The sequence below is a fragment of the Ictidomys tridecemlineatus genome, chromosome 8 (assembly GCF_052094955.1).
Source record: "Ictidomys tridecemlineatus isolate mIctTri1 chromosome 8, mIctTri1.hap1, whole genome shotgun sequence".
In the NCBI taxonomy this organism is placed as follows: domain Eukaryota; kingdom Metazoa; phylum Chordata; class Mammalia; order Rodentia; family Sciuridae; genus Ictidomys; species Ictidomys tridecemlineatus.
This window is the reverse complement of record NC_135484.1, coordinates 116,708,031-116,732,508: the sequence shown is the minus strand read 5'-3', so window position 1 is coordinate 116,732,508 and position 24,478 is coordinate 116,708,031. Positions and strand designations below refer to the sequence as shown.

Sequence of the window (24,478 nt, the reverse complement as noted above, 5' to 3'; positions counted from 1 at the left end):
CACCTGTGCTCTGCCCAGATGCCGCCTCCCCCACTCCCTCCTTTGAGTCTGCACACAGTCTGCCCTTCAGTCAGAACCCGTCCCCTGCACCCCTCTCCCCAGAGCCCCTCTGCTGACCCCGTCAGCCCTGACCGCAGCCTCAGGAGGTGGAGCAGCGCTCAGCCTCACCTCATCCGAGCCCCTTGGGGGGGGGGTCGTTAGGACCCTGTGACTAGTTTCCAGGCAACTCAGAGACTTTCCGGCCCCTGCACTCACCCTGCGCTCAACCTGGGCAAGGGTGTCACTAGATTCTGCCCCAGTGACTGTCACCATTCACTCACTCTACCCTCCCATGGCCACTCACAGGGTTTCACTGAGTATTTTGTGTTTAGTGCCACCTTCAGTGGAGGGGAGGCTGCTAATGCCATGGCGGCCATCATCCAGAACCTTGGGTGGCAGGCTCACAGGAAGAGGAAGTGTGCAGGAGGATGGAGGTGTGAGCCCGGGAACCCAGGAGGGAAAATCATGTCCCATTTGCCACTAGCTAGGAGGCCCTTGGCAAGACACTTATCTTCTCTGAACCAAATTTCCCTACCCATAAAATGGGGAGAATGATGTATTACTACCCAGTAGTTGGTATAGACTCAGGCGAAGAAGTGTTTGTACAGGGACTGCATGGTAAGGGATAGTGCTATTTCATTAACATCTAATCCTCACAAGGATTATTCTGTAAGGAGGGCAGAATAATCCTATTTTACACAAGAGGAAGGTGAGGTTCAGAGAGGTTAAGCTGCTGGGTGCAGCTGGTACACGCGTGAAATCCCAGCAACTCAGGGAGGCTGAGGCAGGAGGATCACAAGTTTGAGGCCAGCCTGGGCAACTTAGTGAGACCCTGTCTCAAAATAAAAAATAAAAAGTATTGGGGGGGAGGGCTGGGGAAGTGGCTCAAGCGGTAGCGCGCTCGCCTGGCATGCGTGCGGCCCAGGTTTGATCCTCAGCACCACATACCAACAAAGATGTTGTGTCTGCTGAAAACTGAAAAATAAATATTAAAAAAAAAGTACTGGGGGTGTAGCTCAGAGATAGAGCATCCTGGGTTCAATCCTCAGTACTTAGGAAAAAAACAAAACAGAGGTTTAAGGAGGTCACACAGCTTTTATAAAAACAGAGCCAGGGTCTAAGCTTAGGTCTCTTTCCAAAGCTATTGAGATGAACAGGCCACACCCCCTGCCGTCTAGCTGCTCAGGGGAGGAGGAAACAATGGGCATGATGCCGCCTCTCTCCCTCCCTTGAGTCTGCACACAGTCCACACTTCAGTCAGAGCCCATCCCCTGCACCCCTCTCCCCAGAGCCTCTCTGATGACATGGCTGCCCTCTCCTAGAGCAACAAAGGCCCTAGAAGGGGGCAGCCATGGCCTGGGGTCACCAGGGGGTGGGATTCCGCCTGCCTTCTTGGAGAGGTGACTGGAGATGGCTGTTAGAGGCGAGGCAGGGCGTCTAGGGGGACAGATAGGGAGGGATGTGGTCTGTGGGGGCTGTGGACAGTGCTGGCTGTGTGGCGCTGGGCTCAGGTGGTCTGGTACTGGCCCTGGGAGCAGGAAAAGGGGCCCTGTGTCACTGAGAAGGCAGGGGCTGTGTCTATCCTAAAGCCACACCGCCCCGCCTGCAGGGAGACGTGGTGCGGCTGTTCCACGCAGAGCAGGAGAAGTTCCTGACGTGTGACGAGTACAAGGGCAAGCTGCAGGTGTTCCTGCGCACCACCCTGCGCCAGTCCGCCACCTCGGCCACCAGCTCCAATGCCCTCTGGGAGGTGGAGGTCAGAGCCCTGAACCCGGACCCTCCCCTCCCCTCCCCTCCGCATGCTGGAGGCTGGGCTGCTCACCCCACCCTTCCTCTGAGCCCCTCTGGAGCAAGAGGCACCCACTTGCCCAGCAACCTCCAGGCCTCCTGGGGTCTGGGCTCCTCTCCCTGGTCAGCCTCTCATCCCTGCATGTCCCCAGGTGGTCCACCACGACCCCTGCCGAGGAGGAGCTGGCCACTGGAACGGCCTGTATCGCTTCAAGCATCTGGCCACCGGCAACTACCTGGCTGCTGAGGTGAGTGGGGAGGCAGGGGCATTCTGGGAGCTCTGGCCGCGTGTGTGCCCCGGGTGCATGCGGGAGTGCATGTGCACACCGCTGCATGCCCAGATGCCTGTGCCTGTGGGCCCTGGCTTGGCTGCATCGTGCATTTATTTATCAAATATGATCAAAGAGATGTACAACTACAGGTGAGCCCGTGTGCGCCGGCCACGAATCAGGCACCATTCTAGACCTGGGGCTACCAAAGGGAGCAAAAGTAACTGTCCATATGCTTGTGTGTAGGGGACACTGGTGTGTGCTGGTTGTCTGTGTGTGTTCACGTGTGTCTGTGGAGAGGGGCCATGAAGAGATCCCAGGGTGACTCCTCAGGAGTGACATGGGCTTTGGGGCTGCGGTGGACATTGTCTGCCCTCTGGGGATGACCTTGTTTGGGGTGGGGTCCTGGGAGTATAGCCTGGTGACCAGTAGCTCCCCGATCTTGTACTTGTGTCCAGGAGAACCCCAGCTACAAAGGCGATGCCTCAGACCCCAAGGCAGCAGGAATGGTGAGGACCAAGACGGGGCAAGCGTGAGCCTGTCCTGGGGGTGGACGGGGGCAGGAGAGGCCATGGAGCCTGGGCAACAGGCTGCAGGGAGGTCTCTCAGGTGGGTTCCCAGGTGACACGGAGTCCTCACCCCAGGGGCCCCAGGGTCGCGCAGGCCGCAGGAATGCGGGGGAGAAGATCAAGTACCGCCTGGTAGCTGTCCCCCACGGCAACGACATCGCCTCGCTGTTTGAGCTGGACCCCACCACGTTGCAGAAAACTGACTCCTTTGTGCCCCGGTGGGTGTGCGCCATGTGCTTGGGGGCTGGCTGGGCCATCCTGTCCCTAGGACTCTCTGAATGTCCTGAGGTCTATGGGGCCTCTGGGGTCCCGGCAGGTCGTGCCTCTCTGGGGGTGCAGCTCTGACCGCCATTGCTTGCCATGTGCCCATCCCTGGGCTCTGCACACAGTGGGTGCTGCCCTGGGCTGGTTCCATTATCACCAAGCCTCCTCTCCAGTGTCACTTATCCATGGCCTGCCCCAGCCAGTCTGGGTGATCAATCACAGGCTGCACCATAGTTCATCCGAGGTCCAGAAGCACTGGAAACCCAAACACTGTCTGGGGAGGCCAGGCTTCCGACCTGCAAGATTCTGCCACCCCTGAGATGACAGGACATAACATTAAGAAACTTCCAAGCACCAGTTCAGGCCTTAGTATTTCCTAGCTCTATGCCCTCAGGCAGCTGACACATCACTCTGCCTCAGTCTTCTCATCTGTGAAGTGGGACTATCAGGTCTACCTGTCAACCAGGCTGCTGAGAGAATTAATTAATCAAGTCACAATTAAGTAGACTCACATCCTTTACCTGAAACTTTTGGGGCTTGGTGCATTTTGAAATTCAAATTATTTTTCATCTCAGAAGCATGACCTTATATATTTCATAATCAGAGACATGAGTAGTTGTACGAATCAAAGGCATCTTACATTAAATGGGATAAATAGTCTCAATAGCCTCATTTTTCCAAGTGAGTTCCGGTCCCAGGTTTACCAGAAGGCTTTGGTTGGGGAGTGCAGTGAGGCCTGCAGGTCTGGGGGTGGACAGGGGCAGGAGAGGCTGTTAGCTTGCTCCTCTCTCCCCGGGCCTCAGGCGCCCCCAGGGTCACTGGTGGGACCTGCCCCATGGCTGTTGAGGTGTGGAGTGAGGCAGGAGGTGACTGTCACACACTACCGCCCTCCCTCCTGCCTGCAGGAACTCCTACGTGCGTCTGCGGCACCTCTGCACCAACACGTGGATCCAGAGCACCAACGTGCCCATCGACATCGAGGAGGAGCGGCCCATCAGGCTCATGGTGCGGGCCGCCCGGGGCTGGGGGGATGAGGACAGGGCTGGAGCATGTCCCCAGCTGCCCTGCTGATCCCTGTCCTTGCAGCTTGGCACCTGCCCCACCAAGGAGGACAAAGAGGCTTTTGCCATCGTGTCAGTGCCCGTGTCTGAGATCCGAGACCTGGACTTTGCCAATGACGCCAGCTCCATGCTGGCCAGTGCCGTGGAGAAGCTCAACGAGGGCTTCATCAGCCAGAATGACCGCAGGTGGGCCGCAGGGGAGGGTCTAGGAGCAGCTGGGAGTCCAGGGTGGGTGGGGCCTGGGGTGTTGGGGAGAGCTGGGGAGACAGGCTGCAGATTGCACTCGGGACAGCAGGGCTGGCAGGTGACTCCAGGCCTTGGGAAGGGCTGGTTGCTGCAGGTGGGCTCTGGGAAAGCTGCCTAGACTCCCCACAGCACTTGTCATACCTCTTGTCTCTCACCAGGTTTGTCATCCAGCTGCTAGAGGACCTGGTGTTTTTTGTTAGCGACGTCCCCAACAATGGGCAGAATGTCTTGGATATAATGGTCACCAAGCCCAACCGGGAACGGCAGAAGCTGATGAGAGAGCAGAACATCCTCAAACAGGTGCTGTGTGCATGCGACTGACAGGGAGGGGCTGGGTGGTGGGGACAGGATGCCTGCTTCATGCTGAGTGTGCCTTTTCCTGTTTCCACCTGTGGTTTCTCAGCACCCACTTTTAAAACTGATTATCAGGCCGGAGATGTGGCTCAGTGGTGGAGCACTTGCCTGGCATGCACAAGGCTTGGGGCCTGCACAAGGCTTGGGGCCTGCTTGAGGCACCAGGCACATGCCAGATGCTTCCCCTAGTGCCCTCCTGTATGGACTCACTTGGTCCTCCCTGCCTGGAGGAGGCGCTATTTTCATCATTCCCATTTTACTGATAAGGAACTTGAAGCACACAGGCTGTAACTTGACCTGAGCACACAGCTTGGCAGCAGGGTCAGGATTTGAACTTAATGGATGTTGGATCCAGAACTTTTAATATTTTTCTAAATTTTTACTATGAGAATTTTTAAATACTGAGGAAGTATAGTACAAAGTACAATATAACGAGTATATAGTACATAGTGCAATGAGCATGGTACGTCCACTCCTGGCTCTCGTTGCATTTCCAGTTTGACTTTATGTGCCTCTGCTGTGTGCATCCTGCCCCCTTTCTATCCATGCATTTCCAGATAGATTGCTCTTTACCCCAAAATTGTGCACGGTGCATCTCCTGATGAGGAAGAACATGGTTCTCCATCACAGAACCATCATCACATCTGAGACAGTTAGCAGCGATTTCTAGTCCACATCAAATGTCTTGTCTTTCCCCCAAAGCGTGTTGTTTTACCCAGGATCCAACTACGGCCTTTTGCATTCCCTTTAGCTGCGTTGTCTCCTTCATTTCTCTTCTAGAAATGGTTTTCATCCACCCAGCCCCCAAATTTTAAAATTTTTTATAATTGCATTAGTTTTCTTTTTGGCAAGGAGCAGGGGCTGAGGTTGGCAGTGGGATCTGGCCAGGAGGAGGGAGAGTTAGGGTGAAAATGGGGGTGATGGAGAGGGTTTGGGATTGTGGTTCAGCTTGGAATCATTTGGGGTTAACGTCAAGGGGTTAACTAGGAGTATGAGCCCATGTGGGAGAATCTCTCCTCATCTTCTGTGTCCCCCAGATCTTTGGCATTCTGAAGGCCCCTTTCCGGGACAAAGGGGGTGAGGGGCCCCTGGTGCGGCTGGAGGAGCTGTCAGACCAGAAGAATGCCCCCTACCAGCACATGTTCCGCCTCTGCTACCGCGTGCTGCGGCACTCCCAGGAGGACTACCGCAAGAACCAGGTGCGCCCCGCCCCCACCTGGGTGCTCATTCATTCTGTGTTCACCTGGTGCACACATGTGTGCCAGGCAGGGCTGGCTTCATGGGCAAGTGACTTGGCAGGTGATCGAAGGGCTTTGCTCTGGCTTTAGTGATTTGTTGTCTCGAAATTCTTCTTTTTAGAATTTTTTAATTGCCAGTGGCTCTCTTATTTTGTTCACTTATTTATATGCAGTGCTGAGGACTGAACCCAGGGCCTCATGCATGCCAGGCAAGCACTCTACCACTGAGCCACAACTCCCATCTTGAGATTCTTAATTTTTGAACAGAGTTAGTACATTTTGCACTGGGCTCCACAAATTGTGTGCTGGTCCTGCCCTGCCGGAGGTTTCCCTCTGGCTGGGAGTCAGACGATGAGCTGAATAACGGTACAGTAGAAAGCCACCCTTCTGCCTGGGCTGGCTGTTTCCGTCACACCTCCCCCTCCTGAGATACAGATCCCCTGCCTGTTGGGTCCCTCTCTCTGGGTCCAGGCAGTGTTCTTACCCCATGCCTTGTTGGTGGCTCCCCGTGACCCCTAGCTCATCTGTCCCCAGGAGCACATCGCCAAGCAGTTTGGGATGATGCAGTCCCAGATTGGCTATGACATCCTGGCGGAGGACACCATCACGGCCCTGCTGCACAACAACCGCAAGCTGCTGGAGAAGCACATCACCAAGACCGAGGTGGAGACCTTCGTCAGCCTTGTGCGGAAGAACCGGGAGCCCAGGTGGGACCCCTCCCCTCCGCTCCTGCTGCCCTCTCTCCCTTCCCCGCCCAGTGTGGAAAGTTGGCTGGTGCCGGTTGTTAAAATACTGAAACACTCCTGCAGTGTCGGTAAATCATGTCCTCCCCAGCCCCTCTCTGGGATCCTCCCAAATTTGGCCCAATCTAGCCACAGGAGGAGTGCCTCCTGGTGCAGCAGGAGGCCCCATACCTTCTCCAGTGACACCAGTGCCCATACTGAGCTAATGGTTAAACATTTTGAATATTGCCACTGTCTTTGTGCCTCCCCCTGCCCCTCTAGACCCCCAAGTCATCTTCCCTCTGCCCCAGGGTGGTGCTCATGGGCTGTGGTCAGCTGGCTCCAGAGAGGCTGCTGCTTCCAGCTGGGGAAGGGGAAGGTTTTCTCCCTGTGACTGCTGAGCCCCCTCCCTTGTCCTGCTGTCACCACCCCAGGTTCCTGGACTACCTCTCAGACCTGTGTGTGTCCAACCACATCGCTATCCCCGTCACCCAGGAGCTCATCTGTAAGTGCGTGCTGGACCCCAAGAACAGCGACATTCTCATCCAGACTGAGTGAGTGGCTGCGCTGCCCTGTCCACAGCCCTGCAGCCCACCCAGCGGCTTTAGAGCTTGGGCCCCGCTGGGGTGCAGGCGAGAGCTGGCACCTTGCTCTCTGCGGCTCTGCCACACCCAGCTCTGTGCCTGGCACTGTGGGAGGTGGAATTTGGGCACAGAGGCGAATGAGCCACGGTCCCTGCCCTCGAGGAGCTCACAGGTTGTGCTGGGCACGGAGGTGGCATGGGCGCCTAAGCTGGTACTCAGGGGAGCGAGCTCCATGTGGCTCAGGAGCTCCGCTTGGCTCCGTCTACATGACGGTGCTGTTGGTCTGCAGGCTCCGGCCCGTGAAGGAGATGGCCCAGTCGCACGAGTACCTGAGCATCGAGTACTCTGAGGAGGAAGTGTGGCTCACGTGGACCGACAAGAACAATGAGCACCATGAGAAGAGCGTGAGGCAGCTGGCGCAGGAGGCGCGGGCCGGCAACGCCCACGACGAGAACGTGCTTAGTTACTACAGGTGCCCTGGCCCCTCCTCTGTCCTGCACCCGTGGGCGATGGCTGTTGGGGTAGAGCTGCAGCGGATGCGCGAGGTGGTGGGGTTCTCCTGCCTCCACAGCAGTGCCTCCCTGCCCTTAGGCCCCTGCCCTGCACACAGCCTTCCTCCCAGGACGGTGACAGAAGGACCGCTGTCTTCTTGAGTAGCCCTGGGTGGCCTCTAGGCCAGGCTTGGCACAGCGGCCAGGCTTCAGGGAAACCACATCTGTCTCCAAACATATGCACTTCATTATTATTATTTATAATTTTTTGTGTAGTTGTGGATGGACAGCATGCCTTTATTTTATTTGTGCTGAGGATCAAACCCAGTGCCTCACGTGCATGCTAGGCAAGCGCTCTACCACCGAGCTACAGCCCCAGCCCATGTACTTCATTATTTTTTAAAAATATTTTTAGTTGTATCAATTCTTTTATTTATTTTATCGAACCCAGTGCTTCACACATGCTAGGCAGTCGCTCTACCACTGAGCCACATCCCCAGCCCACACATATGGACTTTAAGTCATGGTGCTGGTGGCCCTCTGAGTGGCTGTTTGCAGCCCAGGCACTGTTCTGAGCACTTCCCTGAGCTCACATTTATGCCTCACAGCACAGGAAGTAGGTGCCGTCATTGTGCTCAGTGTGCAATGGGGAAATGAAAGAGCAGAGAGGTAAAGGAACTCTCCAGAGCTTACATAGCTGTTAAGTGGGGAGCCTTGGTTCACACCAGGCTGCTGCCTCCACAGGAGGCAGTGTGGTCTCTGAGGAGGATGCAGAGGCCATGACCTCACCCACTGCAGGGCAGAGCCAAGCCTCCTAGAGTGCTGCCTGATCTCTCCCCAGCTGGTTCCTCCCACTGCACTTCCCCACCCTCTCCAGCCTTCCCCTCATCTCTCAGCCACTCACTTCCTGTAAGCACCTCTCCTGGCTGAGCCAGAAAGTCTTTTTCCTCCTTAGCCAAGAAGGAATTGCAATCCTCATCATCACAGATGGGGTTCCTTCCATCTTAAGATGTGTCCTTTCTATACAGTGGCCAATGTCCCTTAGCCACTTTACGGAGTCCTCACCAAGCCCGAGTGCTAGCAGCCCCGGTCCCCGCTGTCCTCACCATCTTCCCTGTCCTGCAGGTACCAGCTGAAGCTCTTTGCTCGCATGTGCCTGGACCGGCAGTATCTGGCCATTGACGAAATCTCCCAGCAGCTGGGTGTGGACCTGATCTTCCTGTGCATGGCTGATGAGATGCTGCCCTTCGACCTGCGCGCCTCCTTCTGTCATCTGATGCTGCACGTGCACGTGGACCGGGACCCCCAGGAGCTGGTCACGCCTGTCAAGTTTGCCCGCCTCTGGACCGAGATCCCCACAGCCATCACCATCAAGGAGTGAGAGAGAGTGGCTGGGGCAGACCAGGGCAGAGGCCGGGGTGGGCGGGTCAGGGATCCTGATGCCTCTGCCCCTCCACCCCCAGCTATGATTCCAACCTCAACGCTTCCCGGGACGACAAGAAGAACAAGTTCGCCAGCACCATGGAGTTCGTGGAGGACTACCTCAACAATGTGGTCAGCGAGGCTGTGCCCTTTGCGAACGAGGAGAAGAACAAGCTGACCTATGAGGTGGGCTGGGGGCGCCCAGGGTTGGGGGTTACAGGGGCTCTGGCTTGCATCTTCACTGGGTCTCAGTCTGACCCAGGGGTGGGTTGTAGAATCTTGGATCCCACTTTCCTCAGTGCCCCAGTAGATGGCTGGGACTCCCACAGCGGGAGCCTTCCGCTCTGATGCCTGGGGGAGGGCTGCCTCTTCCTGGTCCACTCACCTCATCAGCTTAGGGTCTGCCTTTCTGGAGAACCCACCCTCCTGAGAACCCGACCCTCATTATAACCTTTTCCTGTCTTGACCACACCCTCCGTGAAACCACGCCTCTGCATGCATTGGCCCCGCCCACCCTCACCTCAGCCCCGCCCCTTCACAGGTGGTCAGCCTGGCGCACAATCTCATCTACTTCGGCTTCTATAGCTTCAGCGAGCTGCTGAGGCTCACACGCACGCTGCTCGGCATCATCGACTGTGTGCAGGGGCCGCCGGCCATGCTGCAGGCCTACGAGGACTCAGGCGGTGAGGCTTTGCCTGCGGGCCACCTCAGCCCCCTCTGAGCGTGGAAAGTTCTCTCCAATCACCCTCAGCTGCCACCTGCTTCCTGTCTTTGCCAGGGGTGTCATAAACAGTGTGTGTGCTCTGCCTCTCCTGTCACATGGGGACCCTGCTGTGCACACCCTGTGACTCCCTCCTGGGCACGCTCTGTAACCCACAGGCAAGAATGTGCGGAGGTCCATTCAGGGCGTGGGACACATGATGTCCACCATGGTGCTGAGCCGGAAGCAGTCTGTCTTTGGCACTCCCAACCTGCCGGCTGGGGCCGGGGCCACTGAACCTCTGGACAGAAGCAAGTTTGAGGAGAATGAAGACATTGTGGTGATGGAGACCAAGCTGAAGATTCTGGAAATCCTGCAGGTGGCTGAGCCAAGACCATGGTGGAAGGTGTTGGGAATAGGGACAAATACAAGGAGATGCAGAGGAACCCTTTTGATCTCAGTATTTCATGCTGGAAGGTTCTACAGTGATTGCTGTCTAGCCTGGTGGTCCTCAGGGTTAGTCCCCTGGATCAGCAGCATCACCATCAGCAGGGGACTTACTAGAAGTGCACGTTCTTAGGCCCCACTCCAGACCTACTGAATCAGGGACTCTGGAGGTGTGGCCATGGTCTATTGTGACAAGCCCTTCAGGCGACTCCAATGGGCCCTAAGTCTAGGTTAATCCTCCCATTTTACGGATGAGGAAAGTAAAGGGGAAGGCGACCTTCCCAAGGTCACAGGGATTTTGGAGCAGAGGTAGAGGTGGGAGAGTCCATTTCTCTGTGAGGTAGATATGGTCATGCCTGTTCTGCGTTTTGCCTGAGATTCCCCAACCACCCCAGGGGAAGGGGCTTATGGGTTTCTGAGGTCTTGTGGCCCCCGGAGGACAGGAGGGTAATGCAGTCATCGGCATGGGGGACCGATTCTGGCCAGGATCTGATTGGGGGAGTCAGAGGAGGGTTTCTGACTCATTCTGGAAGCTGGGGCTGTCTGCATCAGGGGTGTGGCCAGAGACTCTTCACCTTGGGGATAGAGTCCAGTCAGGTGAACCTTCAAATCTTGTCTTCGTGCCTCAGTTTCTCCTCTGCTTGGCTGAGCAGGATGGGAGTGCAGGAGTTGGCCCTGGACCTGGGGAGCTTCACTCTCTTTCCCATCAGTGTCCAGCCTGGCAGGAAGCGCTGGGTGGGCTGGTCGGGCACTAGCTGCCTCTTGCTGTGGAGGCACCAACCCTCCCACTTGGGCAAGAGCATCCCTGGGAGAGGGATCTTGATTTTTTTGTTGTGACATCCGAGAAGCCCTGGAGTGCTAGAGGCCAGTCAGGGTTGCCCTCACCCCTCATGGAGCAGGCAGGCCTCCTGACCCCAGGCCGGCCCTCTCTCCGTCCTCTGCCTGTCTGCAGTTCATCCTCAACGTGCGCCTGGATTACCGCATCTCCTATCTGCTGTCGGTCTTCAAGAAGGAGTTCGTGGAGGTGTTTCCCATGCAGGACAGTGGCGCCGATGGCACAGCACCAGCCTTCGACTCCACCAGTGCGTACCTGGCTTCCGCCCCACCTGCAGGCAGTGGCCCAGGGACACACGGGGTAGCGCAGTGGACACCTGGGCAGCTTCCCTTCCCCGCCCTTTCCCAGCCTGAACAGGTGGTTCCTCTCCATTGTCCCATTTGATTGCCACATGAGGGGAAGGGCAGGGATCCTTCCCTATTCCTAGGTGGGGAAACCGAGGGCTGTGGGGGGCAGGATTTGCCTAAAGTCACAGTTGACCGGACTGAGCCCGGTCAGATCCCAGTCTCCTCACTCCCTGGGTGACGAGCTGCTGTGGTCCTCCCCTGCATGATTTCCATCCCTGGAACTGCACCTGTGCCTGGGAAGGGGCAGGCGGGGAGCTGCCAGCCAGCCAGTGCAGCCAGGGGGTTCTGCTCCCCACCCCTGTGCCCTGTGCCCCACCTGCTCCTCTTACTCCCCTCAGCTGCCAACATGAACCTGGACCGCATTGGGGAGCAGGCGGAGGCCATGTTTGGAGTAGGGTGAGGCGAGGGTTGAGTGTGGGGCTGGGTGGGAGTCGGGTGGGTGATGAGGACTCAGGCCTGATGCCTGCTCCTGGGGCAGTCAGGGTTTCTGGGGCTGGGTGCTGGCTGCTCCCTCTTCCTTTGCAGACCCTCACCAGTGTGCACCCTCTGACCCTCCCCTGCCTGCCCAGCCCCAGCCATGTAGGGACCACCTGGGTCTCAGTCATCCTGGTCATCCCCCTGCCTCCAATCAGGGCTGCTGTGCCTCTACTTGTGCATCAGGGATTGGGCCGGGTGACTGGCAAATGTCCTCTAGTTCCACAGCAGGGAGGGCCTCTGGGGGTTTTGCAGCCTGCCCCACCCCCATGCTGGTGGTCTGGGATGGGTCTGGACACGGGGAGCTCCTGCCATTTGTGAGCCCTGCCCTCCCTGAGGTCTAGTGTAGCCCACGGGCCCCTTCTCAGGACAGTGTTTTACATTCATGAAATAAAGCACATTAAATTACAAAGGAAACCTATGGCAGTTGAGAAGCAGTTATCAAAATATTGAAGCAAACCAAGTTGAAGTGACAGTTATATATGGGCCTCTTTATTAACACATTAAATAGCATGCTGCGCCGGTGGGTGTAATTAGCGCCGTCACTTCGAAGCAGTGGTGAATGTAAACAATATTTCACAATTTCTGTTAACAACTCTGAGGTGATGTGAAAACATCTGTTGATTTTCATTGGTGACAAACTCACGAAATACGGCTAGTATTTCCTCATGGAAGGAAGTGTTCCATTTTGGTTAGAGATTGATAAAAATCACTTTTCCCACTTCTGTTCCATCTAAGTCCTCCTAGGTGGGGTGGTGAGGTCTGTGGGTCCCATTAGAAGGGTTCCCTGCTTAATCCAGGGAGGGCCTGAGGGAGCCCAGGGGACACAGATCCCTCGAGGGTCAGGCCCGGGGCTGTTTGCACACAGGTGGGAAAAACATCAGTATCTTGAACAAATGTCACACTGGGTGCTGCCTCTGCTGAATGGGGGTAGAGAGCGTGCTTGTGCCAGGCCTGGGTCCCTCGGGAGGCAGGTGTGTGCCAGCACACTGACGCCCCGGCACCCTGGTGTCCGCAGGAAGACCAGCAGTATGCTGGAGGTGGACGACGAGGGTGGCCGCATGTTCCTGCGTGTGCTCATCCACCTGACCATGCACGACTACGCACCGTTGGTCTCGGGAGCCCTCCAGCTGCTCTTCAAGCACTTCAGCCAGCGACAGGAGGCCATGCACACCTTCAAGCAGGTGAGGGAGGATCCCCTGGCACTGCCTGAACTGTGCCCTGGGCCGACCTGGGCAACTGGGGGTTCAGTGATTAAGGAGCTCACAGCTCAGGGGAACTTGGGGTGCACATTTGGGTTTCCAGCCTTGCTGAGCTCCTTCAACACAAAGACCGAGTTGTGGCCACCTTTGTCCCTCCCGGCCTGGCTCAGTGTCTGCCCCTTCTTATGCTGTGGGCAGCGCTTGACAGTGTGCAAACTCTATTGTGTGCCAACTCTATTACGCACATCAGTGCTGATGCTCTGAACCCTGCCTGGCTCGCAGGCAGCCCTAGCCAAGTGCCTGGTGTTTGTGACTGACGTCACGGCCCCTTGACAGCTCCCTGTGAGATACCTGTGCCAGGTGGGGTTGGTGGTTGACAAGTGCTCACTTGACGTCTCATTATGTCCTGGAATTCTCACAGTAGCCTAATAGTATGGCACCACTGTCATCCCTGTTTTCGAGGGGGGTGGAAGTCCAGGCTCAGGGAGTCTTTCATCCTGGCCTCCTGGCCCAGAGTGAGAGGGGCGGGAGTTAGACGCAGGCCCCCCCCTTTCAGCCAGTGATCATCGATACGGATACACTTTGCCCTGCCCGTGGAAGGTCTGGTGAGCTAATGACAGGCCACAGTAATAGTGACATGAGTCAGAGCAGCTGAAGTCAGGTGATGTGCCAGTGCAGGCAGAGTGCCCTTGGCTCCAGAGAAGGCTTCCTGGAGGTGGTGGGCTTTGGCAGGGTGGCAAACGGGAGTAGGATTTGGCTTGATGGAGAAGACCAGGTGGTGGTGGGTGGCACTGGGAGAGGCATCACTAGGTGGGTGGCACTAGGGAAGGCACTGGGGTTCTCCAGGTGGACCTGGAGGTGCCCATCCACCAGCCAAGACCATCCCCCACCTTCAGGTGCAGCTGCTGATCTCGGCCCAGGACGTGGAGAACTACAAGGTGATCAAATCAGAGCTGGATCGGCTGCGGACGATGGTGGAGAAATCGGAGCTGTGGGTGGACAAGAAAGGCAGTGGCAAGGGCGAGGAGGGGGAGGCAGGCACCGCCAAGGACAAGAAGGAGGTGAGCCTGGTGGCGGGAAGCTGGGGCGGGGAGCCAGGGAGAGCCGGGCCTGGCTGACCCCGATCCTGTCTGTGTCCCCAGCGGCCCACGGACGAGGAGGGCTTTCTGCATCCACCAGGGGAGAAGAGCAGTGAGAACTATCAGATCGTCAAGGGCGTGAGTGGCAGAAGGTCCCTGAGGATCTGGGCTCTGCAGACCTCTGTGCCCCGAGGCTTCAGCTGGTTGGCTCTTCCGCCTCCGCCCTCCTGGCCCTCCAGATAGATATCTTCCAGCTTTTCTGGCATGTTCAAAACAACCCTGCCAAGGTCCAGATGGAATTATTTTAAAGCCGAAGGAATTTAATGAAATTCCATTTCACAGTCATATTGTTCTATTTACTTTTATGGGTGGAATTGGGTTTTTTAGTGCTTCCCTGGCTTGTTGTGATGGACTGATTCAACAGCTGTGACCTCCTTCCCTCTTCCTGTCCTGGATGAGGCTGGGACTTGGTCATGGAGGGCTGGGCAGAGGGGTCCTGGGGAGGGGGCGAAGGGCTTTGGGCCCACTCGTCTCCCCCTACCCCAGATCCTGGAGAGGCTGAACAAGATGTGTGGGGTCGGGGAGCAGATGAGGAAGAAGCAGCAGCGGCTCCTCAAGAACATGGATGCCCACAAGGTCATGCTGGACCTGCTGCAGATCCCCTACGACAAGGTGACCCTGACCTCCGACCTCTGGCTCCAGGGGGCAGCTCTATCCCGATCCCTGACCCAGTCCAAGTCGTGCGCTGGTCCCTACTGCTGACCTAACTCAGCCTCACCCTGACCTTTGACTCTGTCTTGTGCCCTGACTTACCTTGACCCTGAGTCCACTCTTAGTATCCTCTCACCTTTGCCCTTCCGCCCCTAATCCTGATCCACTTTGACGTTGATTTGACGCAGCCTCATCCCACTTCTTAATCTGACCCTGATTTCCTTCCCCTCTTCTAGGCTAACCCTGATTATCACAGTTCCATCTCAACCTTTGACCTTTAGCTCCTTAACTTCACTATATTGACCCTGGTTTGACCCATCCTCTCCTTGACCTGTGATATCAGCTCTGGTCTTGTCCCAAACCCTGCTTTTGATTTCCTACCCCAGCATCATCTGGACATCTTCCCCTGACCTGTCCCCAGGCCCACTGGGCCCCTGACCCCAGTCTTAGCCTCATCCTGAGTTCTGACCCTCACCTTAGCTGCTGTTGATCTTGATAGGTTCCTAGCTCCATCCTGACTCTGAGTGTGACGCCACCTGGCTCTTCTTGACCCTGACCCCTTTGCCCTCTCCCTGCCCTCCAGCCGCACCTCCCCCTCTGCTCCTCAGCCCCTCACTCTTTTCCATCCTGGCCTCGAGGCCCAGCTCCCACTCTGGCCTCCTTGTGAGCCTCATCCCAAACCCTGACCACACTGTGCCTGTCCAGCTTGGGCCCAGGCTCCCTTGCTCCTTGGTGGGCCCAGCACCCTCTCCCCTTCCCACACCCAGAGCGACACCAAGATGCTGGAGATCCTGCGCTACACACACCAGTTCCTGCAGAAGTTCTGCGCGGGGAACCCCGGCAACCAGGCCCTGCTACACAAGAACCTGCACCTCTTCCTCACGCCGGGGGTGAGGGAATGGGGGGAGCAGCAGGGCAGGTGGGGCACGGTGCCCAGACCCTTCCTGACCCCTGCCCATCCTGGCACAGCTCCTGGAGGCGGAGACCATGCAGCACATCTTCCTCAACAACTACCAGCTGTGCTCTGAGATCAGCGAGCCTGTGCTGCAGCACTTCGTGCACCTGCTGGCCACCCACGGGCGCCACGTGCAGTACCTGGACTTCCTGCACACCGTCATCAAGGCCGAGGGCAAGTACGTCAAGAAGTGCCAGGACATGATCATGACCGAGGTGAGGGTGGGTGCGGGGAGGTGCTGGGAAATGGGGTGGCGGGCTGCAGAGTTGGGAGGCACTGGAGGGAGAACTAAGGCTGCGGGTCTGGTAGAACTCAGGCGTTTGATGCACAGTGGGTACTCAACACTGAAGGCATGCAGCCTGCGGGGCTGAGTCTACACCTGGGACAGCCGTGGTCTCTGCCCTCCAGCATCTTGCAGTGTGGGACGGGGGAAAAAGGGAGTCACCGCAGCAAGAGCAGGGACATCAGAAATGAGGCTGGGGGGCTGGAAGTGTTTGCAGTGCTAACTGCTAATTGCCATTATTATTTCACATAATTGCTGCCACAGAGGGACACAGTGTGTGCTCTGTGAGGGTTTTGATTACCCGCTGTGGGAGCCAGGGGAGGGAGGGGTCAGCCAAGGGTGAGAGTAGAGGGGTGGTCTCTGAGACCATCGTGGGTGGGGCATCTTTCCCACAGTGGGGAGAGGGCTTTCCGGTCCTGGTGAGTGTTTCTGATGACCGAGGGCCTGAGCTGACAGTCAGAGCTTCCAGAACACAGGCAGGGGAGGGTTTTCCTGGTGCTGGGCAAATGCTGGGTCTGGGTCCCCGGCTCTCCCTGGAAAGCGCAGAGCTGGGCAGGGCCAGGGCCTGCTGGACTGAGGGGTCTGATGCCCGCCCACCTCCCACCCACAGCTGACGAATGCAGGCGACGACGTGGTCGTGTTCTACAATGACAAGGCCTCACTGGCCCACCTGCTGGACATGATGAAGGCCGCCCGAGATGGCGTGGAGGACCACAGCCCCCTCATGTACCACATCTCCCTGGTGGACCTGCTGGCCGCCTGCGCCGAGGGCAAGAACGTCTACACTGAGATCAAGTGCACCTCCCTGCTGCCGCTGGAGGACGTGGTGTCCGTGGTGACCCATGAGGACTGCATCACCGAGGTGGGGAGGAAGGGGCGAGGTAGACAGCCACCGCGAGGCCAGGGGTGGAGCGGGCATCGCACAGGCCGGAGGACCTGGGCCCGGCCCCGCTCGCTCCTGACCCCTCCCCGCCCACTGCCCAGGTGAAGATGGCCTACGTGAACTTCGTGAACCACTGCTACGTGGACACGGAGGTGGAGATGAAGGAGATCTACACCAGCAACCACATCTGGACACTCTTTGAGAGCTTCACCCTGGACATGGCGCGGGTGTGTGGGGGCCAGGGGGCAGGGGCAGCCTCCCACCAGGGAGTGGAGGGACCCCCGTGAGGACCGCTGGGACCCCTCTCTCCTCCCCCAGGTCTGCAGCAAGCGTGAGAAGCGCCTGGCAGACCCCACCCTGGAGAAGTACGTGCTGACCGTGGTGCTGGATACCATCAACGCCTTCTTCAGCTCCCCGTTCTCGGAGAACAGCACCTCGCTGCAGGTGAGCCTCTTAGTGCCAGTGGACGGGGCTGTCCTGGTGTAGGGAAGTGGGGATGAGGGTTTGGCGTATGCCTGTAATCTGCATGACTTGGGAGGCTGAGGCAGGAGGATCCTGAGTTCAAAGCCAGCCTCAGCAACTTAGTGAGGCCTTAGGTAACTCAGGGAGACCCTGTCTCCAAATAAAATATAAAATATGGCTGGGGATGTGGCTCAGTGGTTCAGTGCCCTTGGATTCAATCCCCAGTACAAAAGAAAGAAAAAAAAAAAAGAAAGTGTGTCTTCTAAAGACCTTTAGCTTTTAAACTATGTAAATACATCATTTTTCCCCTTTAATTAACTTTTTAAAATTTTTTTTGTGGGGGGCTGGGGTTATAGCTCAGTAGTACAGTGCTTGTCTAACATGTGCAAAGCCCTGAGTTCAGTCCTCAGAATCACCAAAACAAATTAGTAAAAAATGAGTAAAAAAAAAAAAAAAGGAAATTAGTTAAAAAAAGGAACAAAAGAGTAAGTGATACGACTGTGATCCCAGATTTGGACCTTATGGAGTAACTCAGCTGCTGTGTATGTTGGCCAGGTTGTGCACTGCTGAAGGGATTGGGGATGACTCTGTTTGGTATAGAAGTAGGTGGTGGCTAATGAAGGCCCTGTCCTTGGACCCTGGCCACTGGACCCGGGCTTTCCCAGGGGAGGGTGGCTGAGCGGGGGGTCGTGTGGCCTCTTGCAGACACACCAGACGATCGTGGTACAGCTGCTGCAGTCCACCACGCGGCTGCTCGAGTGTCCATGGCTGCAGCAGCAGCACAAGGGCTCCGTGGAGGCCTGCATCCGCACCCTCGCCATGGTGGGTGAGTGTGCCAGGCGCGGGCCAGCTCCAGGCCACTGCTCCCTCCTTTTACATAGGGGCACCTGCCTCACAGCACCTCACCCTAACTTCTCCCATCACCTGCTCCCAGGTGATTCTGTAAGTCCTTCTGGGTGTCTACCTGGCATCCCAGCAATTAAGAGAAGCTGTTTTCTCCTTGAGTCAGCTCCCCAGAGGAACAGCGCAGTAACATTCCCCAACTCGAGTTGTGTGTGTGCACATGTGCAAACGATCTCAGGCAGAGGGAGCCAGTCTGTGGTTAGGAATAGGTGGAGAAGAGGCAGTAGTGGGCAGAATCAGAGACACTCCGGTGGGAGCCAGGGCGGGATCCTCGCACCTTGGTCTGGTTTGTCCTGTCCCACCATGTGGCAGCCTCTGGCAGCCCGAGCCTGGCCTCCAGCCCCTCCCCTCCCCCAGCTAAGGGCCGGGCCATCTTGCTGCCCATGGACCTGGACGCCCACATCAGCTCCCTGCTCAGCAGCGGAGCCAGCTGTGCCGCCGCCGCCCAGCGGAACGCCTCCAACTACAAGTCGGCCACGCGGGCCTTCCCTCGGGTCACCCCCACCGCCAACCAGTGGGACTACAAGAACATCATCGAGAAGCTGCAGGTGGGAGTGGGTGCCTGGCCTTCTATGAAGGGCCGCACCCTGTAGCCAGGGACTGAGGTGTCAGCAGAGCCCAGAGACGAGTGGGTGGGGCCAGAGCTCCTGGAGGGTCGGGACCACCTCTTGACAGCACCTTCCTGTGTGTCCACAGTTCTCTCTTATTGTCTTCGGAGGGAGCACGGGGAGTGGGGTGGGGGGGCTATTGTTTCCACATGGAGGGAGACTGAGGCTCAGAGAGGGCAAGGAGTTGATGCAAGGCCACACAGAACTAGAAGGAGATAATCCGGGTCTTGGGGATCTCAGCCAGGCGCTCAGGGAATCTGGGGGTGCAGGGCCCTCCGACAGGCGCAGGTCCATCTGCAGGGCTGTTTGGTGTTTGGGTGGGGGAGTGGTGGTCAGGCCCTGACCCTCTCTTGGGCGACGGTGACCCAGCCTGGCTCTTCCAGGACATCATCACGGCCCTGGAGGAGAGGCTGAAGCCGCTGGTGCAGGCAGAGCTGTCTGTGCTGGTCGACGTCCTACACTGGCCGGAGCTGCTCTTCCTGGAGGGCAGCGAGGCCTATCAGCGCTGTGAGAGCGGGGGCTTCCTGTCCAAGTGAGTGGGACTCTGGGACACCGTGGCATGGTGGCCTGGGCCAGGGGAGGGTCTGGTGGGGACCGGATGGGCCCTGGTTGGGGAAATGGCTGGAGGGAGGGAGGCCCCCTGAGCCGCCCTCACTGGTCCAGGCTGATCCAGCACACAAAGGACCTCATGGAGCCCGAGGAGAAGCTGTGCATCAAGGTGCTTCGGACCCTGCAGCAGATGCTGCTCAAGAAGAGCAAGTACGGGGACCGGGTGAGTGCCAGGCTGGGGCACACCAGGGGGGCTGGACACCGGCAGGCCAGGCCCAGGGTGCAGGGTTGCGGGAGGACCCTCGGGCAACCTCACTCCCGTCCTCCCCCAGGGCAACCAGCTACGCAAGATGCTGCTACAAAACTACCTCCAGAACCGGAAGTCCAGCTCTCGGGGGGACCTTCCGGACCCCATGGGCACTGGTCAGTGCTGCCTTCTCCTCCTGTGTCTCTGGGTGGCCTGTTCTCCCAGTCCTGGGCCCTCCCCCCCCCCATCCCTGCCCACCAGCTTTCCTTCAAGTGAGTCCCCACCCCAGGCCTGGACCAAGACTGGTCAGCAATCGCTGCCACCCAGTGCCGGCTGGACAAGGAGGGGGCCACCAAGCTGGTGTGTGACCTCATCACCAGCACCAAGAATGAGAAGATCTTCCAGGAGAGCATTGGTCTGGCCATCCGCCTGCTGGATGGGGGCAACACCGAGATCCAGGTGTGCAGTGGGCGGGGACCGCACCTCTACCTCCTCTGGGTGGGAGGGTTAGGGTTAGGGAGGCGGGGAGGCGGGTCACTGAGGCTTGGGGACTTGGCTGCAGGACTGGGTGCTGGTGGCCACCCAGGATGTCTCCACCTCCCCCATGTGCACCCCTTTCTTCCTGAACCAGGCCTGAGCACTCTCCTCACTGCCCACCCCCATGGTGTCCCCCCATCCTGGCCTCTCAGCCTCTCCCAGGCCTCCTTGCCTCCCTCCTCTCCCACAGCCTCCAGGTCTGGCTCCTCCACAGGCCCTCTCCACTTAGCCTCACCATCCAAACACTCACCATTTGATAAATCACTGGTGAGCGCCATCTGTGTGCCTGGCAGTGGTCTAGAACCGAGGGTTTATCAGCAAAGAGACAAAATCTGCACTCTTGGTGCTCGCGTCCTAGAGAGGACACGGGTGATGAGTTAACTGCATGCAGGATAGAGGGTGTGGCGCAGGCCAGGGGCTCTGGGGTGCAGGCATGGGGTTGTGTTAAAGGGAGTGGCAGGCCAGGCCCCAGAGGGCACGGGAATGGGACCTAAGGTGAGCATGTGCACACCTGGGGAGACTCTGGGTGGAGGAGCACCTGTGCAAGGGTGGAAGAGGAGGAGGAGGGTGGGGCCATTACATGGAGAGGCCATGACTTTTCTTAGGGGGACATGGAGCCTCTGCTGGGTTTCAAGCACAGCAGGAACTTTACTTAGACTTCAAAGGGGAGCCCTCTGGCTGGCTGGTGTGGGGGGTGGGAAACGCAGGAGCACAGGCACTGCAGGACTGAGGAGGGGGTGTAGGCCTCCAGCAGAGCAGCCGTCGGGCCCTTCCCTGTCCCCCCTGATGCCCCTACCTGCTCTGCGGGCCTCAGTCCCAGGGCAGGAGCGTCTCTGCTTCCCCGCTTCAGTGTGCTGGAACTGGGCCTGGCTCTCAGTGGCCCTGGGTCTGGCCTCTGAGAGCCAGGCCTAGTGCTGAGGCTGCTCCCCTCCACTGTCCACCTCCAGAAGTCCTTCTACAACCTGATGACAAGTGACAAGAAATCAGAGCGCTTCTTTAAGGTCCTGCATGACCGCATGAAGCGGGCCCAGCAGGAGACCAAATCCACAGTAGCCGTCAACATGAATGACCTGGGCAGCCAGTCCCGTGAGGACCGTGAGCCGACAGACCCCACTGCCAAAGGTCAGGGGTGCAAAGCAGGGGCACAGGGTGCATGGTGGCGGGGGGCTCAGGCAAGGGACAGAGGTGAGGGTGAGGGGTTGGCAGCTCCCAGAGGCCCAGCCCCACCTGGTCTCCCCCGCAGGCCGCGTGGCCTCCTTCTCCATGCCTGGCTCCTCGTACCGCTATTCCCTGGGCCCCAGCATGGGCCGGGGGCATGAGGCGGGTGAGCGCGTGCAGAGCAGCGAGATGGGCCTGTCTGTGCTCATCATGCAGCCCATCCTGCGCTTTCTGCAGCTGCTGTGCGAGAACCACAACCGCGACCTGCAGGTGAGCGCCTGACCTGCACCTGCCCTGGTCCTCTGTCCAGCCAGCCTTTGAGCCCTGCCTGCTCCCTGGCCGTGCCCTGTGGCTGGTGCCCATCATCTGGCTGGCCACCCTGCTCTGTGCTGGCAATTCCCCTGCCCCTGCGGCACATGGGACCATGGTCCTCAGATGGGCTTCCCCCAGCAGCTGGAGCCCTGCTGTGCCCATCTGTGTTCTGCAGAATTTCCTTCGCTGTCAGAACAATAAGACCAACTACAACCTGGTGTGCGAGACGCTGCAGTTCCTGGACATCATGTGTGGCAGCACCACTGGGGGCCTGGGGCTGCTGGGGCTCTACATCAATGAGGACAATGTGGGCCTTGTCATCCAGACCTTGGAGACCCTTACTGAGTACTGCCAGGGCCCCTGCCCCGAGAACCAAGTGAGCTGCCTGGCCGGGTGGGCGGCAGTTGGGGTGGCAGGTGAACGTGTAGGTGGGCGGAGCCGGTGGGGTAGGGAAAGAGGCTGAGGCCGCTGAAGCCACCACAGTTCCTAGGGGTCTGGACCCTGTGTCTCCCACTGCTTCCTTTAGACCTGCATCGTGACGCATGAGTCCAATGGCATAGACATCATCACAGCACTGATTCTCAATGACATCAGCCCCCTGTGCAAGTACCGGATGGATCTGGTGCTGCAACTCAAGGTGAGGCCCTTGGCAGGCTCACATGAGCATGCCCAGGTGGATGCCTGTGCACATGTGTGTGGGGCTTAGCATTGAGTGTGCATAGTGGAGTGGAGTGGGGGCATTGTGTGTGTGTGTGTGAGCGTGTCATGATGTGCACACACATGCCTATAATATGTGCATGTTTACATTCCTCAAGAGTACACGTGAGCAAACATGCTGGGTTCACACTTAAGAGGCAAGCGCATTCTTGGTTCACCCAAGGACTTCCTATGTGCTGGCTGTTTGGGGGTTGGTGTGCATTTTTCACAGGGTGGGGTGAGCACAGGCCTGGGTGGGGGATTGGAAGGGCATGGCACATCTTGGGGATTGGCTAGTGTAAGGAAAGGTTTTGGGGATGTGGAGGGTGCTCTCAGACTGGGGCCTGCTTCCCTGGCCTTTCCCACCCAGGACAATGCGTCCAAGCTGCTCCTGGCTCTGATGGAGAGCCGCCATGACAGTGAAAATGCTGAGCGCATCCTCATCAGCCTGCGGCCTCAGGAGCTGGTGAGGGGGGCAGGTGGGATGACAGCCCTGGGCAGGGTGTGCTGGGCAGGAGGAGGGCCTTCAAGCAGGTGCTGTCCCTCCAGGTGGACGTCATCAAGAAGGCCTACCTACAGGAAGAGGAGCGGGAGAATTCGGAGGTGAGCCCACGTGAAGTGGGCCATAACATCTACATCCTGGCCCTACAGGTACTGACTCCACCTGGCCCCACCCCTGAGGCCATGCCCCCATAGACCCTGCCAATAACCATACTGCCCTCTGCTTAGCTTTCCAGGCACAACAAACAGCTGCAGCATCTGCTGAGACCCGTGAGGCGCATCCAAGAAGAGGAGGCTGAGGGCATCTCTTCAATGGTGGGTGTACTGGGAAAGTAGGGGTGGGTAGGCTTAGGCCTAGGAACTGGGACTCAGGCCTAGCAGGTTGGCCTGGCAGGAGATTGGATGGCCTCTATCTGGAGGCCTGGTTGTGGTGAGGGCAGAAGTGGGAATTTGGGAAGAGCAAGGTATAGGGCCTGGAACCAAGAGGAGAGGCTTGGTACTAGGGAGGAGCTTGGAGCCGAGTTGGGCTACAACTTGGGGTCAAGGCTTGGGATGGGAGTTGGCCAGATAAAACGTGGATTTAAAAGTAGAAGCAAGCTGACATCATGGAGCACCAGTGTAATCCAGTGACTTGGAAGGCTGAGGCAGGAGGATTGCAAGATCAAGGCCAGCCTCAGAAATTTATAAATAAAAAATAGAAATGTCTGGAGATGTAGCTCAGTGGAATAGCACCCCTGGGTTCAATCCCAGAGCTAGAAAAAAAAATTTGCACGCAATACCAGGGTGGATCTGAGGTGGGTCTGGTCACACCTGGACATGACTGAAGGTGCCCATTGTCCTGTAGGAGTCTCTGGCTGTGGTTCTTTTACCTCTAGATGCTCTGAGCTGGATCCTAGTTGGGAAGGCCTGGTCTGGGCTGCTGCAGGGGCAGGGGGCATTCCTTGGGTTTAGTTGGAACTGGGACTCAGGCCTAGCAGGTTGGAGTCGGTGCCAGGCCTGGCTGTGGGAGCTTTGGGGCCTGACCAGGGCACCCTCCCTGACCTCAGCTCAGCCTCAACAACAAGCAGCTGTCACAGATGCTCAAGTCCTCAGTGCCTGCTCAGGAGGAGGAGGAGGACCCCCTGGCCTATTATGAGAACCATACCTCACAGATTGAGGTGAGCCCAGAGGGCACTGGGGCTGGGCTGAGGGAGGGCCTCGCCCAGGTGTGACTCGGGGGTCTGTGTGCACCCAGATTGTGAGGCAGGACCGCAGCATGGAGCAGATCGTGTTCCCAGTGCCCGGCATCTGCCAGTTCCTGACGGAGGAGACCAAGCATCGGCTCTTTACCACCACGGAGCAGGACGAGCAGGGCAGCAAAGTGAGCGACTTCTTTGACCAGTCCTCCTTCCTGCACAACGAGATGGAGTGGCAGCGCAAGCTCCGCAGTAAGGACCTGGCGGGGCAGAGCAGGGCAGGCGGCCCCCACGCCCCTGGCTGAGGCTCCCTAGGCCCCCCTGGCACCCCACCCCCACCCTGGAGAGAGGCTCTTCCAATCACAGC

At 57.9% G+C, this 24,478-nt stretch overlaps 1 protein-coding gene and 1 long non-coding RNA gene across 9 annotated transcripts in view; one reads left to right on the top strand and one right to left on the bottom strand.

The window, feature by feature from the left end:
• Nucleotides 1-24,478, top strand: part of Itpr3 (inositol 1,4,5-trisphosphate receptor type 3) — a 63,996-nt gene that overhangs the window by 31,419 nt on the left and 8,099 nt on the right. For all 6 annotated transcript variants that reach the window (XM_078020187.1, XM_078020188.1, XM_021722016.3 and 3 more), the window contains 41 exons: nt 1,649-1,795; nt 1,980-2,075; nt 2,555-2,605; nt 2,741-2,883; nt 3,835-3,934; nt 4,016-4,176; nt 4,395-4,536; nt 5,628-5,789; nt 6,363-6,535; nt 6,985-7,104; nt 7,424-7,606; nt 8,751-9,002; nt 9,089-9,233; nt 9,589-9,730; nt 9,927-10,126; nt 11,147-11,276; nt 11,715-11,772; nt 12,869-13,034; nt 13,949-14,113; nt 14,195-14,269; nt 14,678-14,803; nt 15,610-15,732; nt 15,812-16,012; nt 16,691-16,942; nt 17,065-17,190; nt 17,282-17,407; nt 18,131-18,251; nt 18,686-18,876; nt 19,320-19,468; nt 19,600-19,708; nt 19,818-19,908; nt 20,022-20,191; nt 21,217-21,391; nt 21,513-21,697; nt 21,915-22,115; nt 22,266-22,376; nt 22,806-22,901; nt 22,985-23,086; nt 23,165-23,251; nt 23,983-24,093; nt 24,171-24,363. In XM_078020187.1, the coding sequence (XP_077876313.1) occupies nt 1,649-1,795; nt 1,980-2,075; nt 2,555-2,605; nt 2,741-2,883; nt 3,835-3,934; nt 4,016-4,176; nt 4,395-4,536; nt 5,628-5,789; nt 6,363-6,535; nt 6,985-7,104; nt 7,424-7,606; nt 8,751-9,002; nt 9,089-9,233; nt 9,589-9,730; nt 9,927-10,126; nt 11,147-11,276; nt 11,715-11,772; nt 12,869-13,034; nt 13,949-14,113; nt 14,195-14,269; nt 14,678-14,803; nt 15,610-15,732; nt 15,812-16,012; nt 16,691-16,942; nt 17,065-17,190; nt 17,282-17,407; nt 18,131-18,251; nt 18,686-18,876; nt 19,320-19,468; nt 19,600-19,708; nt 19,818-19,908; nt 20,022-20,191; nt 21,217-21,391; nt 21,513-21,697; nt 21,915-22,115; nt 22,266-22,376; nt 22,806-22,901; nt 22,985-23,086; nt 23,165-23,251; nt 23,983-24,093; nt 24,171-24,363 (5,857 nt within the window). The remainder of the gene's footprint in view (nt 1-1,648; nt 1,796-1,979; nt 2,076-2,554; nt 2,606-2,740; nt 2,884-3,834; nt 3,935-4,015; nt 4,177-4,394; nt 4,537-5,627; nt 5,790-6,362; nt 6,536-6,984; nt 7,105-7,423; nt 7,607-8,750; nt 9,003-9,088; nt 9,234-9,588; nt 9,731-9,926; nt 10,127-11,146; nt 11,277-11,714; nt 11,773-12,868; nt 13,035-13,948; nt 14,114-14,194; nt 14,270-14,677; nt 14,804-15,609; nt 15,733-15,811; nt 16,013-16,690; nt 16,943-17,064; nt 17,191-17,281; nt 17,408-18,130; nt 18,252-18,685; nt 18,877-19,319; nt 19,469-19,599; nt 19,709-19,817; nt 19,909-20,021; nt 20,192-21,216; nt 21,392-21,512; nt 21,698-21,914; nt 22,116-22,265; nt 22,377-22,805; nt 22,902-22,984; nt 23,087-23,164; nt 23,252-23,982; nt 24,094-24,170; nt 24,364-24,478) is intronic.
• LOC110597513 (uncharacterized) lies at nt 13,143-24,218 on the bottom strand. Of its 3 annotated transcripts, XR_013425250.1 has the most exons (5): nt 24,081-24,218; nt 21,497-23,008; nt 20,520-21,231; nt 15,857-17,440; nt 13,143-14,410 (listed from the first exon to the last, which is right to left on the bottom strand). It is a non-coding gene; the product is annotated as an uncharacterized LOC110597513 (long non-coding RNA). The 3 variants fall into 3 exon arrangements; XR_013425251.1 differs by lacking the exon at nt 21,497-23,008 and having other exon boundaries at nt 14,492-17,440; nt 24,081-24,214; XR_013425252.1 differs by lacking the exon at nt 24,081-24,218 and having other exon boundaries at nt 14,492-17,440; nt 21,497-21,633.